At 36.5% G+C, this 22,280-nt stretch overlaps 1 protein-coding gene and 1 long non-coding RNA gene across 2 annotated transcripts in view; both read left to right on the forward strand.

Annotated features, from left to right (window-relative positions):
• Window positions 1-10,887, forward strand: part of LOC141390983 (uncharacterized) — a 139,891-nt gene extending 129,004 nt beyond the window's left edge. Inside the window, exon 3 of the long non-coding RNA XR_012409538.1 lies at window positions 10,749-10,887. This is a non-coding gene — a long non-coding RNA (uncharacterized lncRNA). The remainder of the gene's footprint in view (window positions 1-10,748) is intronic.
• A 9,569-nt stretch (window positions 10,888-20,456) lies between these two features.
• On the forward strand, window positions 20,457-21,739 carry LOC141389559 (uncharacterized). The gene is made up of 5 exons (XM_073961228.1): window positions 20,457-20,659; window positions 20,736-20,826; window positions 20,950-21,033; window positions 21,092-21,304; window positions 21,376-21,739. Exons 1-5 carry the CDS (start codon window positions 20,457-20,459, stop codon window positions 21,460-21,462), a joined length of 678 nt encoding a protein of 225 aa, XP_073817329.1. The 3' UTR covers window positions 21,463-21,739.
• The last annotated feature ends 541 nt before the right edge of the window (window positions 21,740-22,280 follow it).

Raw genomic sequence — 22,280 nt, forward strand, 5'->3', positions numbered from 1 at the left:
TCTGAACCGGTTTCGATATAATTTGGCACACTTATTTCTAGACCGAATTCAGTCACACATTTAAAATCGGACGTATATAGCTTGTTTGGTGCAGCAAGTACGTCAAATCGGGCGAAAATATATGTAAATGGGAGCTATATCCAAATCTGAAACGATTTCACAAAAGCAATAACGTTCTTCCTATGTCTAAAAATTGTAGTCTCCAATTTTCAGCTGAATCGGACACAAAATGCGACCTGTACGTTGCGAACAAAAACACATGGACAGACGGACGGACGGACGCATAAATCGACTCAGAAAATGATTATATGTATATCCCCAAAAGGAACTATTAGTCTATTTCGTTTTCTTTTGTATGTTACAAAGACATAATACCCCTTACCACAGTGTGGTTTAGGGTATAAAAATTGACTGTTCTAATTGAAAACGATTTTGGAATAAGTGTGTCACTAGAAAAAGTCAGAAAAGTGCTACAAAACAGAAAGTATTCATCACGAGTAGCTAGGAAAAAACCATTGCTATCCCAGCAAAGTATAGAGAACTGATTCAGATTTACTACTGAGATTTACACTTCCTCTGGTGTACTGGGAAAAAGTCGCCCACTAATTGGACCGACATAATAAAATACATTATAGAAGAATGGAAAAAAATTCCGAAATTAATTTATTCAATTCCCAGACATTTATATGCTGTAATTGATGCTCGAGGTGGGCGTACGAAATATTAGGGCCAACTTTCCCAGAAATACCGTGTAAGACTGAAAAGTTGTGAATTTTGCAAAAATTTAGTTGGCAGTATAAGAAATGAGTTTTTCTTTTTGTTCATTTTACACTGTTAACAAATATATCAATAATGTTATTTATTAATACCAATAAAGCGTTGATTTATTTAAAATTTCTAATAAATTTGATTTTGCAATAATATAGTTGACTAACTGTATCTACACTTTGTGCTTGTTGAACATCAAACTACCTGCATGACCAAGTGGCGCTTTTGCTATCGGCCAAAATAGTTTACTGTAACAGTTTGGTTTCCGAGATAAAAATGAGTGCGATGAGCCTGTGTTGATGAGGATAAGGCTGAGGTATGAAAACAGAATCTCTTTTAATAATACCGTATTTAAGATGTCTGCGATTTGATAATGTTTTAAAGATATTCCCGTGTAGCTGCTTCCTTTGTTGTTCAATCCATCGGCTATTTCCTTAGTTTTAGATGTTGTTGTTTTTTTTTTCAGATGTTGTTTAGATTTATTTTGCTGCTTTTGTTGCCCATGATCACGGCACAAGTTTTGATAATAGATTTAGCCACAAGACAAAAAAGATACAAACTACGAGGCAAACAAGTAGAAAATAAATTATTTTAAAGTTTAATTGAAAAAGGAGTTGTTTTTCTGGCTGTTCTAAACCAAAATTGGTGTATCCATATTTGTGGCGTTTTTGCAGCTTATTTTTTTGTGGTTGTTTTTGTTTGGTCTTCAGCTAAAGGCAGTCGGTTTGGATGTGTGTCCGATAACTGACCGTGTTTGTGCTGCTGGTCATAAGCAACATTGTGTCAAGGTTGTCGTGCTTTATTTAAAATGAATACAAAAAATTATATTTTTAAAGTAAAAACAAAGAAAAGTTCACAACGTCGAACATCTACCTTAGCGTAGTTACGAAGCTGCTGTATGCAACTAAAATGGACAAATTGTATAAGTAAACAGGATTAGTGAATAATAAATGAAAAGACGTCGGGGAGATAATGGGATGATATTCATACTACGCTAAAACGAATACAAATTGTAGTTGTTAATGTTACTTGAATAGAAAGTTATTAAGGAGAAATGCGACGAACGGTAAATAAGATGATATATTTATTCTCAACGAAAAATCATAAATTATCCCAGAATATGAAAAATTCCGAATTTTAAACAAGCAGCGTATACACTTTTATGACCAAAAGTGTGACGACCAAAAGTGTGCCTTTACGAAATAATGGTTTTTGACCCCATAAATGGATATAGTACGAAATTTTGGGAAGATGCGTCTTTTGTTTGCAGTCAGTTGAAGTACGATGATCGGTCCACGTTTTGGTATAGCCCGATTTCAGGTATTTTGAAGTTTTTAGTCACATTTTCAAACCGAAGTAGCTAGTTAATATTTTACAATTCCTGTTATATTCTAAAAATCATTGAACAGATGTAGCGTTGCATTATATCTAAAGCATTATATGATTAAAATAAAAATGTATATAGCTACAGGCAGAAAAATATATGTTAGAAATATGTTTGGGACTGGTTGCAAACGAATATATGTTTGGATTCAAACATAATTTGTTTGTGTCCAAACAAATATATGTTTGCAACATTTTGTAACATATCTCAGTTTTATTTGTTTGGGTACAAACATATTTTTTATGTTAGAACATATTTTTTATGGGTGGAGAGAGGATATTTGTCAAATAGAGTTACAACAGGGCTCTCCCGGATGCGAAATGCTGTTTTATAATAAAGAGATGTGTGTATGGTGTAATAGGAGACGCAGAAGCTTTGGACAAACACGTGTGTTTCGTGCTTTGTTGTTGTTAACCAACGAAGCAAGCGAAGAGGAAAAAAATTGTATTAATTATGTTGTTCTTTTTTTCTGTTTTCTAAATACAATCGTCGAGTAAATACGGTAAAGTGAGTGAATCATTCAGTGTTTTGTGTTTTCTTAAAGAAATGGTGCTTTTTAGTAAATTAAATACCTAATACATTTTGTAATTGGAAATTTTATAATTAAATCAAAAAGGTGAATGGAAATATTTTTTCTAAATATATAAGATTAATTATTTAAAATAGGCTTAATGTTGTCGGAGACTCGAAATCACTACCAACGTCGTTAAAACTCTCTTCGCAATGATAATGTCATTGCAAAGGGTGGGTGAAAATGACATGCCAAAGCATTGGTTTAAATGACATGCCAAAGCATTGGTGAAAATGACATGTCAAAGCATTGGTGTAATAGTCCGGTCAAAATAGACATTGAAATAGCAAAAATTCCCACAAAGCTGAATTTTGGTGGAAAGCTAGGATTTGCCATTAGAATCAACGTCCTAAAAGTCCCCATCGATCCCATGTGTGCAAAAAAAATTATTCGGGGTCAAAGGTCAAAATTTAAGGGTTTTTAGGTTTTCGGATTTATTTTTTGATAACGGTTGATCTAATCAAAATATGACTAAAGTAAATATTGTAGACAGAAAAATTATCTACAAGTTTGACCTTTATAATTTTTTCCTAGAAGGAACCATTCTTGAGATATAGCTGTTCTAAAACAACATGATTTTTATGCACTTATAAGGGAAATATGCACATATTCAGACAAACCGGCTAAAATAAGCTAAGTAATCGGGTCTGTCCCCCAACAAAATATATATTTTCTTGAAGAGCGAAATTATAGCTATCTTTTAAAAAAAAATTCCAACAAAATCGGAGCGTGTTCAGTAGAGTTATTCAATGTTAAAGTCATTTTATGCAAAAATAGCCCATTTAACCCACATGTATAATCGAAAGCCCAACGGGAACGACCCCAACGAAAACTCTCCGATTTTTTTTCACGTTTTGTCCGAAGATAGGGTGTGTTGCGCTGATTACGGAAATGCATAATTTTCAACGGTTGCGGATCCGGTTCGCCGGTTATTCGACCCGAAAGGCCAAATTTAAAAACCGGGTTAGACCCGGTTCTACAGAACCGATTACTGCAAAGTGGATATCGTTTGAAAGCTTACGGAAGTATCTAACACATAGTGTCGTTACTTTAATCGGTTCGCCTCATAATGCACTTAGGCGGCTAATTTTTTATTTGACCTTTATATCGCGATATCTCGAAAATGGTAAGTCTTTTTTAAGAACCATAAAGACCACTCTTGTAGACAATGATTAAATCTACAACTTTTACTTTAGCCGGCTTTTGCTAAGTCTTACCGTTTTTGAGAAAAATTAAAAAAAACGGAATAATGCCTCCAAAAATGACCTTTGACCCCGAATAACTTGTGTTGCACACATGGGATCGATGGGGACTTTTAGGACGTTGCTTCTAATGGCCAACCCTAGCTCTCCACCAAAATTCAGCTTTGTGGGAATTTTTGCTATTTCCCCCTTATACTCATGTCTATTTTGACCGGACTATAAGTGACATGCTTTGGATCCAAAAATGAATAGCATATTTTGGGGTCCACGCTCATATAAAATTCATCGATGAAGATGCTAAAAAGATGACATGCTAGCTCACTTGCACCCATGATTAAATGGCATCTTTGGCATCGAACATTTTGCTGGGTAATATTGATACAGTTTTCATATATGTACATACAGTGCTGCTCAAAACATTTGCAACTGGAATGACTACTTCACTTTTTATATAGTTCTGAGGTAATTTAGGGATTTGAAATGCAAATATTTTTGTAGGTTGATTGTTTATTAACCCCTTTATAAAGATTTAAAAAAGAATTGGCAATAATTGCACTTATTTTAGAAAAATACACGAAACAAAAGGTATCCAAGTAATTAAATAAATTAATATATCCTTTTGAATCCTGTCTCTAAGGATAATTATTAAATACAAAAGTTTTATTAGATATTTAATAGTTTATAGTCCATTTTAGGGTCCCTAAACCTTTTGTATGAATTCAGATCACTTAAGCTGATCGGGTCCGATAAGAACACAAAAAATATTTGCAAAAATGGATAGTTTTACGTGGATATACATACGTTTAGTGGCGCTATTATGCCAAAAACCCCTCTTATACGACATCTGTGGTGTGTACGTGGTGCGATATCGACATATTATATGTCTGATTAGTTTTTAAACCCAATAAATATCTCGACGTAATGCCTCTAGTACCATCTCTGTCCATAAAAATACGTCCAGGTCAATATAAAACAGCATCTTCGGTTTGGGTCAACTTTTTTGTATAAGGGGACAAATTCGATTATCAATCGACTTGGTGATCAAGTACATTTTTCAAGTCATATAACTCAAATATTGATTTAAGTCGACGAAAAATACTCGATTTTATAACTCCAAAATCAATTCCAAACATTTTTTTGCAAAATTTATATGAAAAATTGAACATTTCCTTGAAATTACTGTTTTCCTAAATTTTGCCCATATTGGTACACCGGTACCTATGGTATATTTCAGAGGGTTTTGAATTGATTTATCGATGTAAAGCCTTTATTTAACGTCTGTTGATGACCTCTGAGGAATCTGCTTAATAATTCGCATCAGTATTTGTATTATCACCTGCAGTAGATCTAGTAGTACATTCACCTCCTTCCCATCGTATCGCAATTTTAGTACTTTTTACGCGGTATACAGCTCAATTTTAAATATTGTCATGTTCTTATATTTATTTCTGGACTGCGTTGGATCCACAATTTTCAGAAATAAACATTTTCCATATCATTGATACAAATTTCGGACCATAACTTTTGTTTTTATTAAAAAAAATAGAAATGTCTTGTTTTCGGCATACTTGTATGTCAAAAGTAAACATAGGCGGCATAAAATGTATTCCTCATGGAAGCTATTTGAACTCCTCTTCTAACTAAAAACCATCTTATGCCAATCAATACAAAAAACTCAACAAAAATTAGGCAATAAATATTCGAACCGCGGAGTTGCATATGTTTTGAGCAGGCTAAAACACGTGATCCTCCGACATTTCACACATTTCTGTAACATAAGTGTTAAGAACTGAATAATCATTTTAAAATATTGAAAGTAGGGTCAATAAAGAATCAAATTGCAAAAATAAATATATTTCAAAACATAAAATTTCCTTAAAAATAGTCTAAATGTGATATAGGCATCTGAGTTGCAAATGTTTTGAGCAGCACTGTACATATGTATGTCTGAAATATGGATATACCTATTTATTACATTATATAATCATTACATTCCAGATGCCGATTTCCCAATGATGATTTCAACTTTGAAGAAAATGTGTTTTATTTCACAACTAAGTAGAAGACATCAACGATGTTTCTATATAGTTATTTCTATTTGAAAGTGTGACTTTTTATATTAAAAATGTGACTTTATATTAATTATTTCACTCCGTCTTACTTTAATTAAAGTCTGTTATGTATTTCTTTGGATTTTTTATGTGCCTATGTGTCTGGTGTTGCTTTTGCTTTTTTTCTATGCCTTTCAATAAACCACCACCATATATAAATGTGTGTATATGTTAGAGGTAGCCAGTGAGCGCTAACTGAGAGCAAGTGAGCATACATTTCAATGTGTTTTACATCGAAATTTGCGCTCCCTTGCTCTCAGTAAGCGGCCTCTGGTGCATGTGTTTGTTTTTTTTTGTGACTTTTGGGTTTGTATTTGTTTGCACCCAAACATACAATTTGTTTGCACCCAAACATATAATTTGTTTGCAGGACTGATTCCAAACAATTATATATTTGCTGCAAAATATGTTTGGGACATATTTTAGAGAGGCCTTTTTTCGTGGGCGTAGACATGTTTTGGTATTTTGAGGATTTTAGATAAAATTTTTAACCGAACTAGCTGTAATTTAACATTTGAGGTTATCAGTGGTAACGAAACTTCTTCACTAAAATCGTCAACATAGGTCCATATTTTAGTATAGCCCCATATAAGGTTACATCCCAATTTCCGGTATTTTGAGGATTTTATCTACAATTTTGAACAAAACTAGCTGTAATTTGACATTTGAGGTTCTCAGTGGCTATGAAACTTCTTCGCTAAAATCGTCAACATAGGTCCATAGTTTGATATAGGCTTCATATAACTGTATCTCCCGATTTTAGGTTGTTTGAGGAGGAATTTAGCTACAATTTTGAACCGAACTAGCTGTAATTTAACATTTGATGTTGTCCGTGGCCACGAAACTTCTTCACTAAACATCGTCAACATAGGTCCACGTTTTGGTATAGCCCCCATATAACGGTACCTCCCGATTTTCGGTATTTTGAGGAATTTAGCTACAAGTTTTAACCGAACTAGCTGTAATTTAGTATTTGAGGTTCTTAGTGGTTACACAACTTCTCCATAAAAATGGTCAACATAGGTCCATGTTTTGGAATAGCTCCCATATAACGGTACCTCCCGATTTTCGGTAGTTTGAATATTTTAGCTACAATTTTGAACCGAACTAGCTGTAATTTAACATTTGAGGTTCTCAGTGGTCACGAAAGTTCTTCACCAAAAATCGTGAGCATAGGTCCATGGTTTAGTATAGCTCCCATATAACACGATTTTCGGTATTTTGAAGGCTTTACCTACATTATTTGACGGAACTACGCGTAATTTGTCTTTCGAAGTCACCGCACTTAAAACTTTTCCACAAAAACTTGTGAAGATAGGTCCACACTTTGATGGTACCTTTCACTTGGCTAAACACATTTTTTAGATTAGATGATATAATTTAGGCATTTGGGATATCTGTATTCGAAAAATGTTTCCATCTAAAATTGTGAAAAGAAACTAATTATTTCGTTTTAGTTTAGACTATTTTATGGTGGATGGTATGAAATATCGTCCCGGCCGAACTTAACGACTCTTTACTTTTTTTAAATAGTATCCCATCACGAATAGACATTTTCACCAGTTAGATTGTAATACAAATTATCGCGGATATAACAGAAAGGGTATGAGGAAACTTCTCTTGATTTTATCTGTATGTCAGTTGAAACTAAATTTTATCGCCGACTACAAGCGGCAAGTCGATCATATATGATTCCAACCATGTAATACCCAAGACCAGGGATGTAAACAAGATGTTTTTTTTTTCAAAATTATTATTTAAAATTTTGCATCGATGGGAGCATAATTACGACCTACAGAGCAGCACATAAACGGAGAAAATATGTTTTCCGTCCATTTCACCGCTAAATTTGTTACGGTCATCATCAGATCCTGCATTTTTCAACGATGATCCATAATTGCAGCCTGGAGTAAGATTACTACTTCTAATGGACGGACGCACGTAGCTTTGTCTTGTCGGGAGGGGGTCTTGCTGCGTATAGGAAGGTTATGGTTTTTATACCCTCCACCATAGTATGGAGGGTATATTAAGTTTGTTTTTCCGTTTGTAACGCATTGAAATACTCATTTGCGACCCTATAAAGTATTTATATTCTTGATCAGGGTAAAATTCTGAGTCGATCTGTGCACGTCCGTCCTTCCGTCCGTCTGTGGTAATCACTCTAGCATCCACAAAAATGGAAATAGGACGCTGAAATTTTGGGAAAATGCATCTTTTGTTTGCAGGCAGGTCAAGTTCGATGATGGGCTATATCGGTCCACGTTTTGGTATAGCCCCCATATAACGGTACCCCCGATTTACGGTATTTTGACGTTTTTAGTTACATTTTCAGACCGATTTAGCTATAATTTGACATTTAGGGTTCTTAAGTGTCAAAAAACCTATATAACAGAACTTCTGGACATAGGTCCACGTTTTGGTATAGCCCCCATATAACGGTACCCCCCGATTTACAGTATTTTGACGTTTTTAGCTACATTTTCAGACTGATTTAGGTCTAATTTGACATTTAGGGCTCTTAAGCGTCACTAAACTTATATAACAAAACTTGTGGACATAGGTCCACGTTTTTGTATAACCCCCATATAACGGTACCCCCAATTTACGGTATTTTGACGTTTTTAGTTACATTTTCAGACCGATTTAGCTATAAATTGACATTTAGGGTTCTAAAGTGTCAATAAACTTATATAACAAAAGGTGTGGACATAGGCCCACATAAACTTATATAATAAACTTATAAACTTATATAACAAAAGTTGTGGACATAGGTCCACGTTTTGGTACAGCCCCCATATAACGGTACCCCCTTATTTACGGTATTTTGACATTATTAGATACATTTTCAGACCAATTTATCTAAAATGTGACATTTAGGGTTATTAAGTGTCAATAAACTTATATAACAAAAGGTGTGGACATAGGCCCACGTTTTGGTATAGCCCCCATATAACGGTACCCCCGATTTACGGTATTTTGACGTTTTCAGCTACATTTTCAGACCGATTTTGCTATAAATTGACATTTAGGGTTCTTATGTGTCAATAAACTTATATAATAAAACTAGTGGACATAGATCAATGTTTTGGAATAGCCCCCATATAACGTTACAGCCAGATTTCAGGAATTTTGACGATTTAAGTAGCATTTCTAGACCGAATTAACTATAATTTAATATTTAGTGTTCTTAGTGACCAAAAAACTTATATTCGAAAAAATTATGAACATAGGTACATGTTTTGGTATAGCCCCATATAACGGTACCTCCTGATTTTCGGTATTTTGAGAATTTTACCTACAAGTTTTGACCGAATTATCTGTAATTTGACATTTGAATTTCTTATTGGTCACCACACCTCTCCACCAAAAATTGTCAAGAAAGGTCGATGTATTGCTAAAGCTCCCATATAAAAGTACCTCCCGATTTTCAGAATTTTAATGATTTTAACTACAATATTAAACCAAACTTGCAGTAATTTGAATTTGAAGTTCTTCCATGTTCGGATGTAGCTCCCATATGACGGTACCTCCCAATTTTCAATAATTGGAAATTTTAGCTACAAGTTTTAACCGAACTAACTGTAATTTGACATTTGAAGGTTGTAGTGGTCACCACACATCTGCATCAACAATTTTCAACATAGCCCCAATATAACGATACCTCCCGATTTTCGGTACTTTCAGGATTTTACTTAAAATGTTTAACCGAACGTAGGTCCATGTTTTGGTAAAGCCCCAAAACAAACCTCCCGATTTTCCGTACCTTAGCTTTATTTTTTGGACGAACTTTCTGTAATTTGAAATTTAAAAGTCAACAAAAATGGTTCATTTAAGTTCATATTTTCGTATAGCCCACATACCTACGAACCAGCTGTTAATGACATTTGAAGTTCCCACGTTATGTACCGATTTTCGGTATTTTAGCTAGCTACAATTTTTAACCGAATTATGAGTTATTTGACATTAAAGACTCCCATCAAAAACTGTCAACATAGGTCCATGTTTTATTATAACCCCTATATAACGGTACCTCCCAATTTCTAGCCCACCAAAAATTGTCAACATACATATTTAGATATAGGCACCATAAAAAGAGCCTCCCGAATGAAGCATTTTATGTACATTATCTGACATTTTAACGTACCCCCGTAAAGTTGGGGACAGGAATGAAAACTAATTATACCATTTTAGTTCAGAATATTTTATGGTGGAGGGTATGAAAAGTTCGGCCCGCCCGAACTTAACGCTTTTTTACTTGTTTCTTTATAGTATGTTCGCTCAGACCCAAAGCAATAAACATCGCCTGATATTTTAACGATCAACTTATCTTAATGCCAACAGTGGACCACTTTATGGAATAGGAGTCATAAAAATTTGACGTTTCACGAAGAACTGTACCCAAATTTCAGTAGAAGTTAAAATTTATTTTGCACCATCTGTCTTCTCGCGTACCATATTTGAAAACTTTATAATTGCATACCTCGTTTCCATAAACCAAAATTCAGCTTTCAATTGTTTTCCTTTTTTGTTAACCCCATGTAATACCTGCCATGTTCTAGTCGTAATCAGTAGCTTTAGTGTAATGCAACAAAAATTAAGCATTTTCCACAACAACTTCTTGAATAAAAACTTTACACTTTTAATCTGCTGCGACATGGAAACAAAATCTTGCAACAATTTTTTTATATGCACTTCTTTTCTTTTTTTTTCAGGTCCTTTAAAGTACGTGTACAACCAACCGCAGCAGGAACATCACTTGCAACATTGTTTTAATTTATTTTTATCGTAACAACATCTCGTTTGTTCTCGTTCTCAGTGTATTTTTGTGGGTTTTTGCCGAACTCAAGTAACATGAAGTAGCCACATTTAAACGATATCATTGACCTCAAATGTTCACCTTACATTTCTAATTACCTACCGCAAAGTGTTGAACTGTAGCAGAGAGCAATATTGAACTGCAAACTGTTAAACTAAAGTAAAACCACTAACAACAATAATACAAAGTTGTTGCATTAAGTTATAGCCAACTAACTAACTAACCAACATCAAAGTTGATGGTAGTAAACTAATCTAAAAACCACCACCCGGAATAGAGGAGACGTGAGTGAGGTTGGATACTTAAAGTTGACTGCAACTGTTTATGACACGAAATGTGGGTCATTGAACAATGACCGACAAACTGAACCAACAGCGACACAAAAATGTAGCAACACAAACAGCAATTTGAGTTAATTTGTAACCAAAATGTCTTTCCCTTTTCTCCAGTCATTTCTACTATTGGTTGGTTACCAATGGTACTTGACTTTTCTTTTATTGTTTTCTTTCAATTGGCCAAAGTGCAAAACAATGTTGCAATATACCAACAGACAGAACAGAAATATATCCAATCGATTGAAGAGACATAGCAGACAAAGTAGAAGTAAATGCCACAACATGAAAATCAATTTTTCTCCATGAGTCATTTGTTTCATTTATTAGTTGTTAATGAATTTCTGTACCAAATGTGAAGTGAAAGGAAAATTGCAATCAATCTATGATTGTTGACAGGATTTCCTAATCGAAAGAGAGTAAGTGAAATTATTTTGTATTTTTTAACGAATATATTTCGAATTATTGAGGATAGAATTGAGATGTAATGATTGAGATCTTAATCATGGGCCATTATAATGAATTGAGCTGCGCGTTATTGTTGGGCGACGTAGTGGATGAAAGATACCAAGGAACGGTCCTGACCGGCTTTAACATTGCAAAGACCAGTAGTGCGATTCTCTCACACATTTTTTGATTTACCGACAAAAATCGGTAACATTTAAACGCAAAATTATGAATGAAAAGTTCAAATTAAAGTTGACAACACTGTTGTTATCAGTAGAACTTTACGACTACTTTTTATTGGTCGCTAACTTACCGAAGAATATCGTTAATTACCGAAATTATAAGCATTTTAATTTTACCGACATTTGTCGGTAACTCAAAAAATGAGTTAGAGAATCGCACTACAAGCGGCACCTGGGGAGCTGCCTTTAACACCCGTTAAAGGTAGTGAGCTACCATTTGCCGTTTAACGTTCCCCCTAAGAAGGTTAAAAACTTGGGTTTTGGCGACGGATTAGTAACCCTCCCCTAGAAAAAGGACCATGATCTGCGAATCTGCACCTGGAATATTCGCACTCTTTATAGAGAAGGTGGGTGACGTAGGGGATGAAAGATACAAAGGAACGGTCCTGACCGGCTTTAACATGGCAAAGTCCAGGACTTATCTTGGTCCCTTTCTCACCTCAAGTGGACACTGACCTCCCCGTGGTGTCACCTGGGGTAGCTGCCTTTAACACCCGTTAAAGGTAGTGAGCTAAAATGTGCCGCGCGTTCACCCATAAAAACGTTAAAAACTTGGGTTTGGGCGCCGGGTTAGTAACCCTCCCCTAGAAAAAAGCAGCCTACTATGAAAAAACCAAAGAAAAGAAAAACAAATCCCTCTAAAGTTGACGAACCCCGCAAACGTTTTAAGGACCATGCTCTGCGAATCTACACCTGGAATGTTCGCACTCTTTATAGAGAAGGTGCAGATTATGCACTGGCAGATGTACTTGAAAAGTACAAGGCCGACATTACCGCCATACAGGAAATACGATGGATTGGGAAAGACGTCACAACAAAACCTAAAGGTAACGCACTGTATTATAGCTGCCATGACACAAAGCAAGAGTTTAGCTGCGGATTTGTAGTTCGTCGGAAGTTAAAACATCTGGTCTCCAGCTTCACTCTAGTGAACGAAAGACTTGCTACAATTCAGATAAAAGCAAAATTCTTCAACATTAGCTTTATCTGCACTCATGCTCCAACCGAGGACAATGACGAACAGACCCAAGATATATCCTACGAGTACTTAGAGAAACTGTAACGTGACAATATGATCACGTACATAACACAACAACTACTACCAAGAAAACCCTTACAGTCATGGGTAAAAAGCGCTTTGACAATACTCCACCATACATTGTCTCTACTTGACACTAGTGGTATAACAGACCACACAATAGTACATTTAACTCCAGTGTATTTTTGCAACCATCGTAGTCAGTGCTTAGGGCGAATAATTCGCATTCACTTCATGCCTCGAGTCACCCATATATTTCAGAGTTGGTTGCTGATGGCGAGCTGGCTAATGCAGGGAGTTAGCTACACCGGTTGGAACTAAAGACTCTTCTAAATCCGCCAACGTACACCTTGGCATTACAGAGTTGGGAATACTTTTTGAAAGCTACCCATTAAATTGTGGTAGCTAATAAATTGCACTGGATCTTCGGGTTTTTCATTTCTACAGGGCCTTCGGGTCATCTGTTCCATTCGGCACTGGACCTTAGGGTTTTTCAGTTATAGGACATTTGGGTCATCTGTTCCATTAGGCACTGGACCTTTGGGTTTTTCAGTTATACAGGGACTTCGGGTCATCTGTTCCATTGTTTGAGTAATAGCAGTACACTGTAGAAACTAAACCGTAGTACTAGACTAACACCCGAGCGACGAAATTATCGCGTCAATATCCGAACGCCGAACCCATCGTGTTCCCGAACATCGACAGACGAAAATATCTCCTTCCCGATCACCGAATACATCGTCTTCCCGATCATCTACAGCCGAACACCAAAAAAATATCGTCTTCCCGATCATCCGCAGCCGAACACCGAATTCATCGTCTTTTGATCATCTGCAACCGAACACTGAATTCATCGTCTTCCCGATCATATGCAGCTGAACACCGAATACATCATCTTCCCGATCATCTACAGCCGAACACCTAATACATAGTATTCCCGATCATCCACAATCGAACACAAACAACACCGATTCCCCCGAAGAAGAACCCGCCAATTCAACACGAGCTCCTCAGCTGCCAAACCCCAGCGAGTCTGCCTATACTTTCGCCAAATATTTATCCAAATATATACTCATTGAATTCATTTTTATCGCATTTAAGCACAAGTATATTGTAAATTAGTATTTAATCAATAAATCCCCGATTAAGCCCCCAGGAAAGGGAGAATACTTTTCATTTCGTAAGGTTTAGTGGGTCCTTATGGAGACACTGGACCCGACTGAAATTACTCCAGCCGACGAGAAAACCACGTTAAACATATGACCGATTTTAATGCCAAAATTGGAAAGGAGAATATCTTTGGCCCAGACTTTGCAGCTGCAAAAAACATGGTAGTTAGCAGTACCAGATTTAAGCATCTCGACATTCATAAGGCATTCATTTGGCTGTCTCTGGATCAGAAAACCAGAAATCAAATTGATTATGCTGTGATAGATGGACGACATTCATCGAGCATGTTGGATGTACGTTCGTTCGAGGAGAAAACATAGACTCGGGACACTACCTTGTTGCACCAAAGGTACGTACAAGATTAAACGTAGCAAACAAAGTGCGAACAGACACAACAAGGAAGTTGGGCATCGGTAACCTGCAATCACAAGACATAGCCACAGCATATTGCCCTCTACTGACCCAATTACCTAATCAAAGCACTCCTCATCCCGATAACATATCAGCACAATGGCAAAGTATTGCCCACTCCATGCAAACAGCCACAAATCCATACTTGGATACCAGAGACCTCCACCGAGGAATCCATGGTATGACCAGGAGAGTCGTGCTGCTACCGAAGAGAAAAATGCGGTATATAGGGCTACTCTACAATCAGTAGCAACGAGTAGCGCACGAGAGATGTATCGGAAGAGGAGAAACGTCTTTTCCGAAGGAAAAAGAGAGAAATGGAAAAGCGGGAGTGTAAAAAAAAATATAATGTACAGGAGTCAGAATGAAGTCCGAAAATTCTACCAAAGTGTGAAACATCAAACTGATGGCTTTGGTACAGGCACATCCTCCTGTAGAGACCAGCAAGGCAATTTGGTAACTGATACATATAGTGTGCTAAGAATATGGAAAAAGCATTTTTCCAAACTGTTGGTATCCAATAGTAGAGAAGTCGACGAAGATACCACAGATCCAATCCCAGAAGATGGTATTGAATGTATACCGCCCGGCCACGATGACGTAAAGACAGCAATAAACCAGCTGAATAATAATAAGGCAGCAGGAGCTGATGGCCTACCAGCCGAGATGTTTAAAACCGGAGGCGACACGCTGATAAGGTGTATGCATCAGCTTGCTAGCTCCATCTGGCAGGAACAACGCGTACACGACGATTGGAACTTGAGCATCCTGTGTCCCATCCATAAGAAAGGAGATAATACTTTATGCTCCAACTATAGGGGCATAAATCTTCTCCCTATCGCCTACAAGATAGTGTCAGGGATATTGTGCGAACGACTAAAGCCCATGGTCAACGAAATAATTGGACCATACCAATACGGCTTTAGACCTGGCAAGTCCACTATTGACCGGAAATTTACCCTGCGGCAAATCCTGGAGAAGACCCAAGATATCCCGATAGACACCTACCACCTTTTTGTCGATTATAGGGCAGCCTCCGCTGCGTTCAAAGGTATTCCAAGCCATGTCTGAATTTGGTATCCCCACAAAGCTCATCCGGCTTTGTAAAATGACTTTAACTGACACGATGTCCTCAGTTAAAATAGAAAAGAACCTCTCCAAACAATTCAGTACCAAAAGAGGTTTCAGACAAGGAGGCAGCCTTTCGTGTGTCATGTTTAACATTCTGCTAGAAAGTTATATGAGATGCAAATATCAAAAGAAATGACACAATATACAGCAAGAGCCACATGTTACTTGCTTATGCTGATGAGATTGATATCATGGGACGATCAGTAAAGGAAGTAACTGATGCCTTTACCGAAAGGAGTGGACCGATGTAACCCATCTTCGAACTAAACTAAGTTTGTATAAAATATTGCGAGAGCCCAATTTTGGATCGAATCGGTTGATCCTTTCGAGAGTTATCGTGCGCTCCAGCCAGACAGACGGACGGACCTGGCTAAATCCACTCCAAACATATTTGGGGTCTAAAACCATTGTTTTGATGTGGCACATTTTGCCCGCATGAAAGTGTATATACCCTCATTAGCATAAATGCTGAGGATGTAAAAATAGTAAAAAAACTCAAAAGTTTAACTTTGACCTTGGGTTTCTCTGCAACTACCTGACCGAATTTGACCGCTTATAATTTGTCTGAAAGCTGATTGTTTAACAAAACAAGTAAAAAAGTATCAGTCGGCTTAAACTTAGTTTGGACAAAATATTACGAAAACCAAATTTTGGACCGAATGGGTTGAGCCGTTCGAGAGTTATCGTGCGTTCCAGCCAGCCAGACAGACAGACGGACATGGCTAAATAAACTCCAAATTGCCTGAAACGGATTTCGTCCAAACATACTTGAGGTCTAAAACCATTATTTCGATGAGGCATATTTTGTCCGTATTTTGCCTCGTTAACATAAATGCTGAGGGTATAAAAAGACTTATGAAAATATCTCTATCCGCTCAAAAGTTACAGAATTTTGACCAGGATAAACGATTCTGAACCATTGTGTGCCGTCTGAAAACGGAGCTTAAAACGTCCAAATACCTGCAATCGGGCAATACTGTTATGTGGGGGCTATACCAAAAAGCTGACAGAATAGCACATCTTCGAACCTGATCTGCCTACGAACAAAAGAAGCATTATTCAAGATCTCAATTTTTGTGGATGCTAGAATGATTACATCAGGCGGACGGACTGGCATGCATAGATCTACTCAGGTTTTTACCCTGATCAAGAATATATAAATATATTTTGATTATTTCATTGTGTTACAAACGGAAATATAAACATAAAATACGGTGGAGGATGTAAAAAATTTGACCCAAATAGGATCTACTGAAAAGCTAAACTATAAGTAAAGGTGCCAATTGAGAGAGGAACGGTCTGGATAGGTTGCTAGAACAGCATAGAACTGTGCAGGATGTTAGAAATTCCTTTACTCATGAAGAATGTGGTTTCGTAGACTATCCTTCATAGCCATCTTAGGCTAGTACTGAAGCCAAATGTCACTCGAAAAAATATCTCTCCAAATCATATGTTCAAAAGCGTAAATAACCATATATTAGGTCAAGTCCAGTGCTACCCGAGTATGACCTTCGAGCGACAATGATTGGCATAGGTAACATTGTGTCATTGCCTTCCTCTTCAAATTCGAACTTTGAACAACTCTCGGGTGTCCAATCTCAATAGATAAGCTATATCAGAATGGATTTCACTGTGCTTAAATGTAAGGTCACATTAGGCAAATATTTGCTCCAACGACATTCAGTGTGCGCTTATTAAGAGTAAGTGAGCATAAATGTCAATGCATTATTTACGCCCACTTGCTCTCAGTAAGCGCACACTGACTGTCGCTGGAGCAAATATTTGCCTAATGTGGCCTTACCTGAAGTAACCTATTTTGAAAGTGTATCACCTACAAAATCCTGATCTTCAAACATCGGAGTGGGCTATTACTACGAAGAGTATTTGAGGGTATTCAAACTTATAACAAAACAACTTTGTATTAATAATAAAGTACAGATTTCAATAAAAACTTCAGCTGAATGGGAGTTTTTCAAATAGTGCTGTAAGAATCTTGAATAAGACAAAACTCCGTTTTGCTATATACACTTATGTAAAAAAGTAAATTCTACAAAATGAAATATGCGCTTTTAAATTTATAAAGATTTGACTTCCTTTAAAATTTCGCACACAAAAAGATCAAACTTAATTTTTTTTCATTCTTCTTTAATTTTTTTATCCACATTACTAAATTCATACAATGTGAAAGGAAATAACTAAATAAGCAATTTAATAATAAATTCTACTAAAAATATGTATCAATTTCTTTACTTCATCCCACTTCGTCACAACATATCACATAGGAAAACGCACCTGATTCTAAATCATTCAATGACCAGCAGTTAATGGGAAAATTACCACAGAGAAATTCCAATTCTAATTCCTTTTCAAACTGACTTCAATCATAGGTCATAAGAAAGAAACATTTTTTTCCTATTAGCAAGTGAATACCATGCTGTGCACCACCAGAGCATTCAAACACGGATTCACCATTAAGTGTTTAAAAGTGGAGTCATTGGATCATCATCATCATCAGTATGGTCAGACCACTGCTATTAAACAAATAGAACTCAACTGCTGGGCGAGATCCGCAAGAATGATTAGTTTCGCTCACCTGATTCTTGATTTGTGGTTTTCGTAAGTGTTAACCGTAATCTTAGACGATTTGATGCGGTTTCTGCAGTTGTTGTTGTTGGTGGTATTGTTAAAACGATTACATAAACCAACCACATTAACAATGTTATTGTATTCTATTCTAAAACACAATCATTTTTTGCTCTTTCAAAACGAAGAGTGAATGTGGACGAGATCGGTGTAAACACAGCACTATGGGTTGGATTAGTGAAAAAACGTATTCACAATGTATGTATCGCAGCGTATCAAAAAAAATTCAATTTGTTGAAACACACACATACATTATCAATCCGAACGGCGACAGTCAAACCCAGGCATACAGATTGCAAGGCGGACATGCCAAATTGTTCCAGATTGGAGATGCGATGATAGGGTGTGTGTAGCAGTTACCATCGTTTTGCAAGTCGAATGCATACCTGATGATTGGAACTATCACAACAAAGTTCGACTATACTTTGAAATTACAAGTATTTTACGATAACGATCTCGGATGAAGCAGATATGTAGATATGTAGTTCAATACGGAACTTTGCACGTTTCACCACATATCCTACATTACGTGTTTTTGTAGTTAATCCTCATTCATTGAATTTATACACATCGTCGGAGTCATGCTTATCGTTTCAGACAATTTTGTGTCGATTTAGCTATGTCCATCCGTCCGTCTATCTGGCTGGAGCGCACGATAACTCTCGAACGGATCATTCATGTTTCCAACATATTCAATCAAATGTGAAAAGTTATTAGTTTTTATACCCACCACCATAATATGGAGGGTATAATTAAATTTGTTATCCCGTTTGTAACACATCGAATTATTCATCGGGGACCCTATGAAGTACGTATATTCTAAGTCGATATAACCATGTCCGTCAGACCGTAACGCCGTGCGTCTGTTGAAATGATTTCAATGAAATCAAGGTTGAGCTTTCTTATTTGGTGTAGAAGTTTCTATTACTCCTAGGATGTTTGGTATTGCAAATGGGCTATATCGGTCCACGTTTTGATATATCCATCATAGAACGGTACCACCCGATTTTCGGTATTTTCAAATTTTGAGTTTAATTATCACACCTAGATGGCTGAAATTTGGTACTTAGTCTTCGTTGGCTGTATAAAACTTTCACCTAGAATTTTGTCGATAAAAGTCCACGCCTTCATATGACCCCCATATAACGGTACCACCCGATTTTCCGTATTTTGAAGGTTGTGGCCGCAATAATCCACCGAAATTACTAAAATTTAGTAGTTAGTCTTCGTTGGGGGTATAACATTTTCCATAGGAAATTTGTCGATATAGGTCCACGCCTTCATATAGCCCCCATAGAACGGTACCTCCGGATTTTCGGTATCTTGAAGTTTGTGTCATCAATATTTCACCGAAATTGTTGAAATTTGGTACAAAGTCTTCATTTGGGGTACAAAAATTTCCATATGAAATTTGTCGGTATATGTCTACGCTTTCATATAGCCCCCATAAAACAATACCTCCGATTTTTGGTACTTTAAAGGTTGTGGCCTCAATATTTTTTCGAACTGGCTGAAATTTGTACTTAGTCTTCGTTGGGGGTATACAACTTTTCCCTAGAATTGTGTCGGCATATAGCCCCTATAGAACGGTACATCCCGATTTTCGGTATTTTTAAATTGCTGAAATTTGGTATTTAGTCTTTTTCATAAACGAAAGGAAACTACACTGAGGGAAAAACCCCGTTGCGAAATCAAGCACGTATGTTGTCATTTTCGCAACGACCCGTTGTTATTTTTTTCAACAACGGCTGTTGGTGAATTGTACACGAACGTGCTCAAATTGACACCGAGACGTGGTCAACTTTCGGTACCAACAACGGCCGTGCTTAATTGGTCCACCGATGTGCTCAAAATGACAACGTTGCGTTTTTAATATTGGTAATTGCAGCCGATTACACACGAGTAAAAAATGACAACGGTGGTGCATGATTCATACACGGTCGTTGTCAATTTGACACCGGACGTGTATGAATTATACACCACCACCTGCATAAATCATGCACCACCGTTGTTACTTTGTACACCGACGTGCATGAATCATACACGGTCGTTGTCATTTTAGCAACGACCGTGTATGAATCATGCACCACCGTTGTCATTTTTTTACTCGTGTGCAATCGGCTGCATATTTACCATTTTTTTGTGTTATTGAAAGATAAAGGACGCATTGTGCAAAAAATTTATTGAAAATGAATAATATTCAAGAAATTAATTCGCAAGAGCCTCAAAATATCATTGGTGAGTTGCTAGAAATCGATGGCAATATTGTTGTGGTTCGCGATACAAGCCATTGCAGCAGTCAAGATGCGGAATACAATGAGGACGATTATATGTTAATGGAGTTCTTAAAAGGAATAAATATGGAGTCGCTTTTTGAACACTTAAAATGTAAGTAAATAAAAATGAAGTTTTCAGTTAATCAGTGTAATTAACAAAGAATATTCTTTTTTGTTCTTTTAGCATCACAGTTTGCAGTACTTGAAAAAAGAAGATTTAAAGGAAGCAGTGGGACTGCGTGTTGAATTCAGAGAAAAGCTCTTTGCTTGGAAAAAACGAGAGGTACGTATTATTTGTATTACAGTGTTGAACTCAGTATTAATATTGTCATAACAATAGCTCGGGATTGATGACGAAACTATGTCAGTTCCATCTAAAATAGGTGAATGGTGAAAACGCAACGAGACACCTGCAAGTACTCCTGGTACTCCCGGTACTCCCGACACTACAGGTTCGAACTGCTCAAAAGCCAAAGGAATTCTGTCAGAGGTAAAGTAAGAGTAATATTTGTGTAAGCATAGTTAATGTAGTTTTTTATTTAATATAGGATCTAAAGGAATTGTTAACACATACCTCGAAGGGGAAACTAGGGCTTGAATGTAGTAGTGCTAATAAGAAATTAAGTGACGAGCAAAGAGATGATATAATTAATATAATTATTGAAGATATTTTAACCAACAATGTCACTCTTTACGCTCAAGACTATATGCGCATATTGGACGAAATTTGTTCCGTTTTTCCTCTTGAAAACGAAATGAGGGTAAGATTAACAATATAAATAACGTATCTGATTATGTAGTTTCTTAACTTATAAAACGTCTTTATTTTTAGGATTATTATTACATTTCAAGAAAAGGAAAGAACAACGCAAGCGGAAAACTTTATGCCAAGTATAGAAACAAGAAGTCCAAAAAATAAAGCTTTTGAATTCAGAGCCTAGCACAAGCAAAGCAGCAACTCACACGTCTCCTAATTTTTGCAACAAAGATGTTCCCGAAGTTGATGAATCAGTTGAAAATTCATTGAAAGCTAAGGATACTAAGAGAATGTAATGATTGGGGATCGATCTGCGAAAATGGAAAAGATCTTTTAACATACGGCAAAGAGATATAAAAAATTTAAGTAGCCATACATTTCGTCTAGAATGGCCGAAGTTGTCCGATGCAAGAGCTTCGTATGAAGTTGGTTCTCTGAAGGGGGATACAACTTTTTAAATACCAATTTTAGATTTTATTACTTACCCATTTCACTTATATCTTATGAATAATAGAAAAGTTTATTTCAGAGTTAAGTTAATTTAATCTGTTTCTATACATTGAATATATGTAATTCGAATTGTTTTGTCAAATCAAATATGTATTTATATTGAATTTATGTAATTGGTTACGTTTAATAAAATACTTTTCAAAAAGTTTCATTTCTTCTACTAAGGGTATAAAATGGGAAAGGAACGGATATCAAAAAAATGACCACCATTGGTTTCAATCTGAAAACGGGGCGTTGACAATCTGACAACGAAGCGTTGACGATCTGACAACGAAGCGTTGACAATCTGACAAAGGGGCGTGCTCGAAATGACCACGTATGTGCTCATTTCATGCACGTTTGTTGTTGAAACCGTTGCCAAAATCTCGGTGTCAAAATGACAACGGCGTGCTCATTTTGACACCAAACGTGGTTGATACACTATCATACACGGATGTGGTCATTTCATACACGGATGTTGTAATTTTTTC

The sequence above is a fragment of the Musca autumnalis genome, unplaced genomic scaffold, assembly GCF_047663935.1.
Source record: "Musca autumnalis isolate F117 unplaced genomic scaffold, ASM4766393v1 scaffold_1, whole genome shotgun sequence".
NCBI classification, from domain to species: domain Eukaryota; kingdom Metazoa; phylum Arthropoda; class Insecta; order Diptera; family Muscidae; genus Musca; species Musca autumnalis.

Excerpts from the sequence above, each read along its gene's own strand:
- LOC141389559 (XM_073961228.1), top strand. The coding sequence starts at position 20,457 with ATGAATAATATTCAAGAAATTAATTCGCAAGAGCCTCAAAATATCATT. Across the intron at positions 20,827-20,949 it reads TTGCTTGGAAAAAACGAGAG|ACACCTGCAAGTACTCCTGG; the intron begins GTACGTATTATT and ends AAACGCAACGAG. Across the intron at positions 21,305-21,375 it reads CTCTTGAAAACGAAATGAGG|GATTATTATTACATTTCAAG; the intron begins GTAAGATTAACA and ends CTTTATTTTTAG.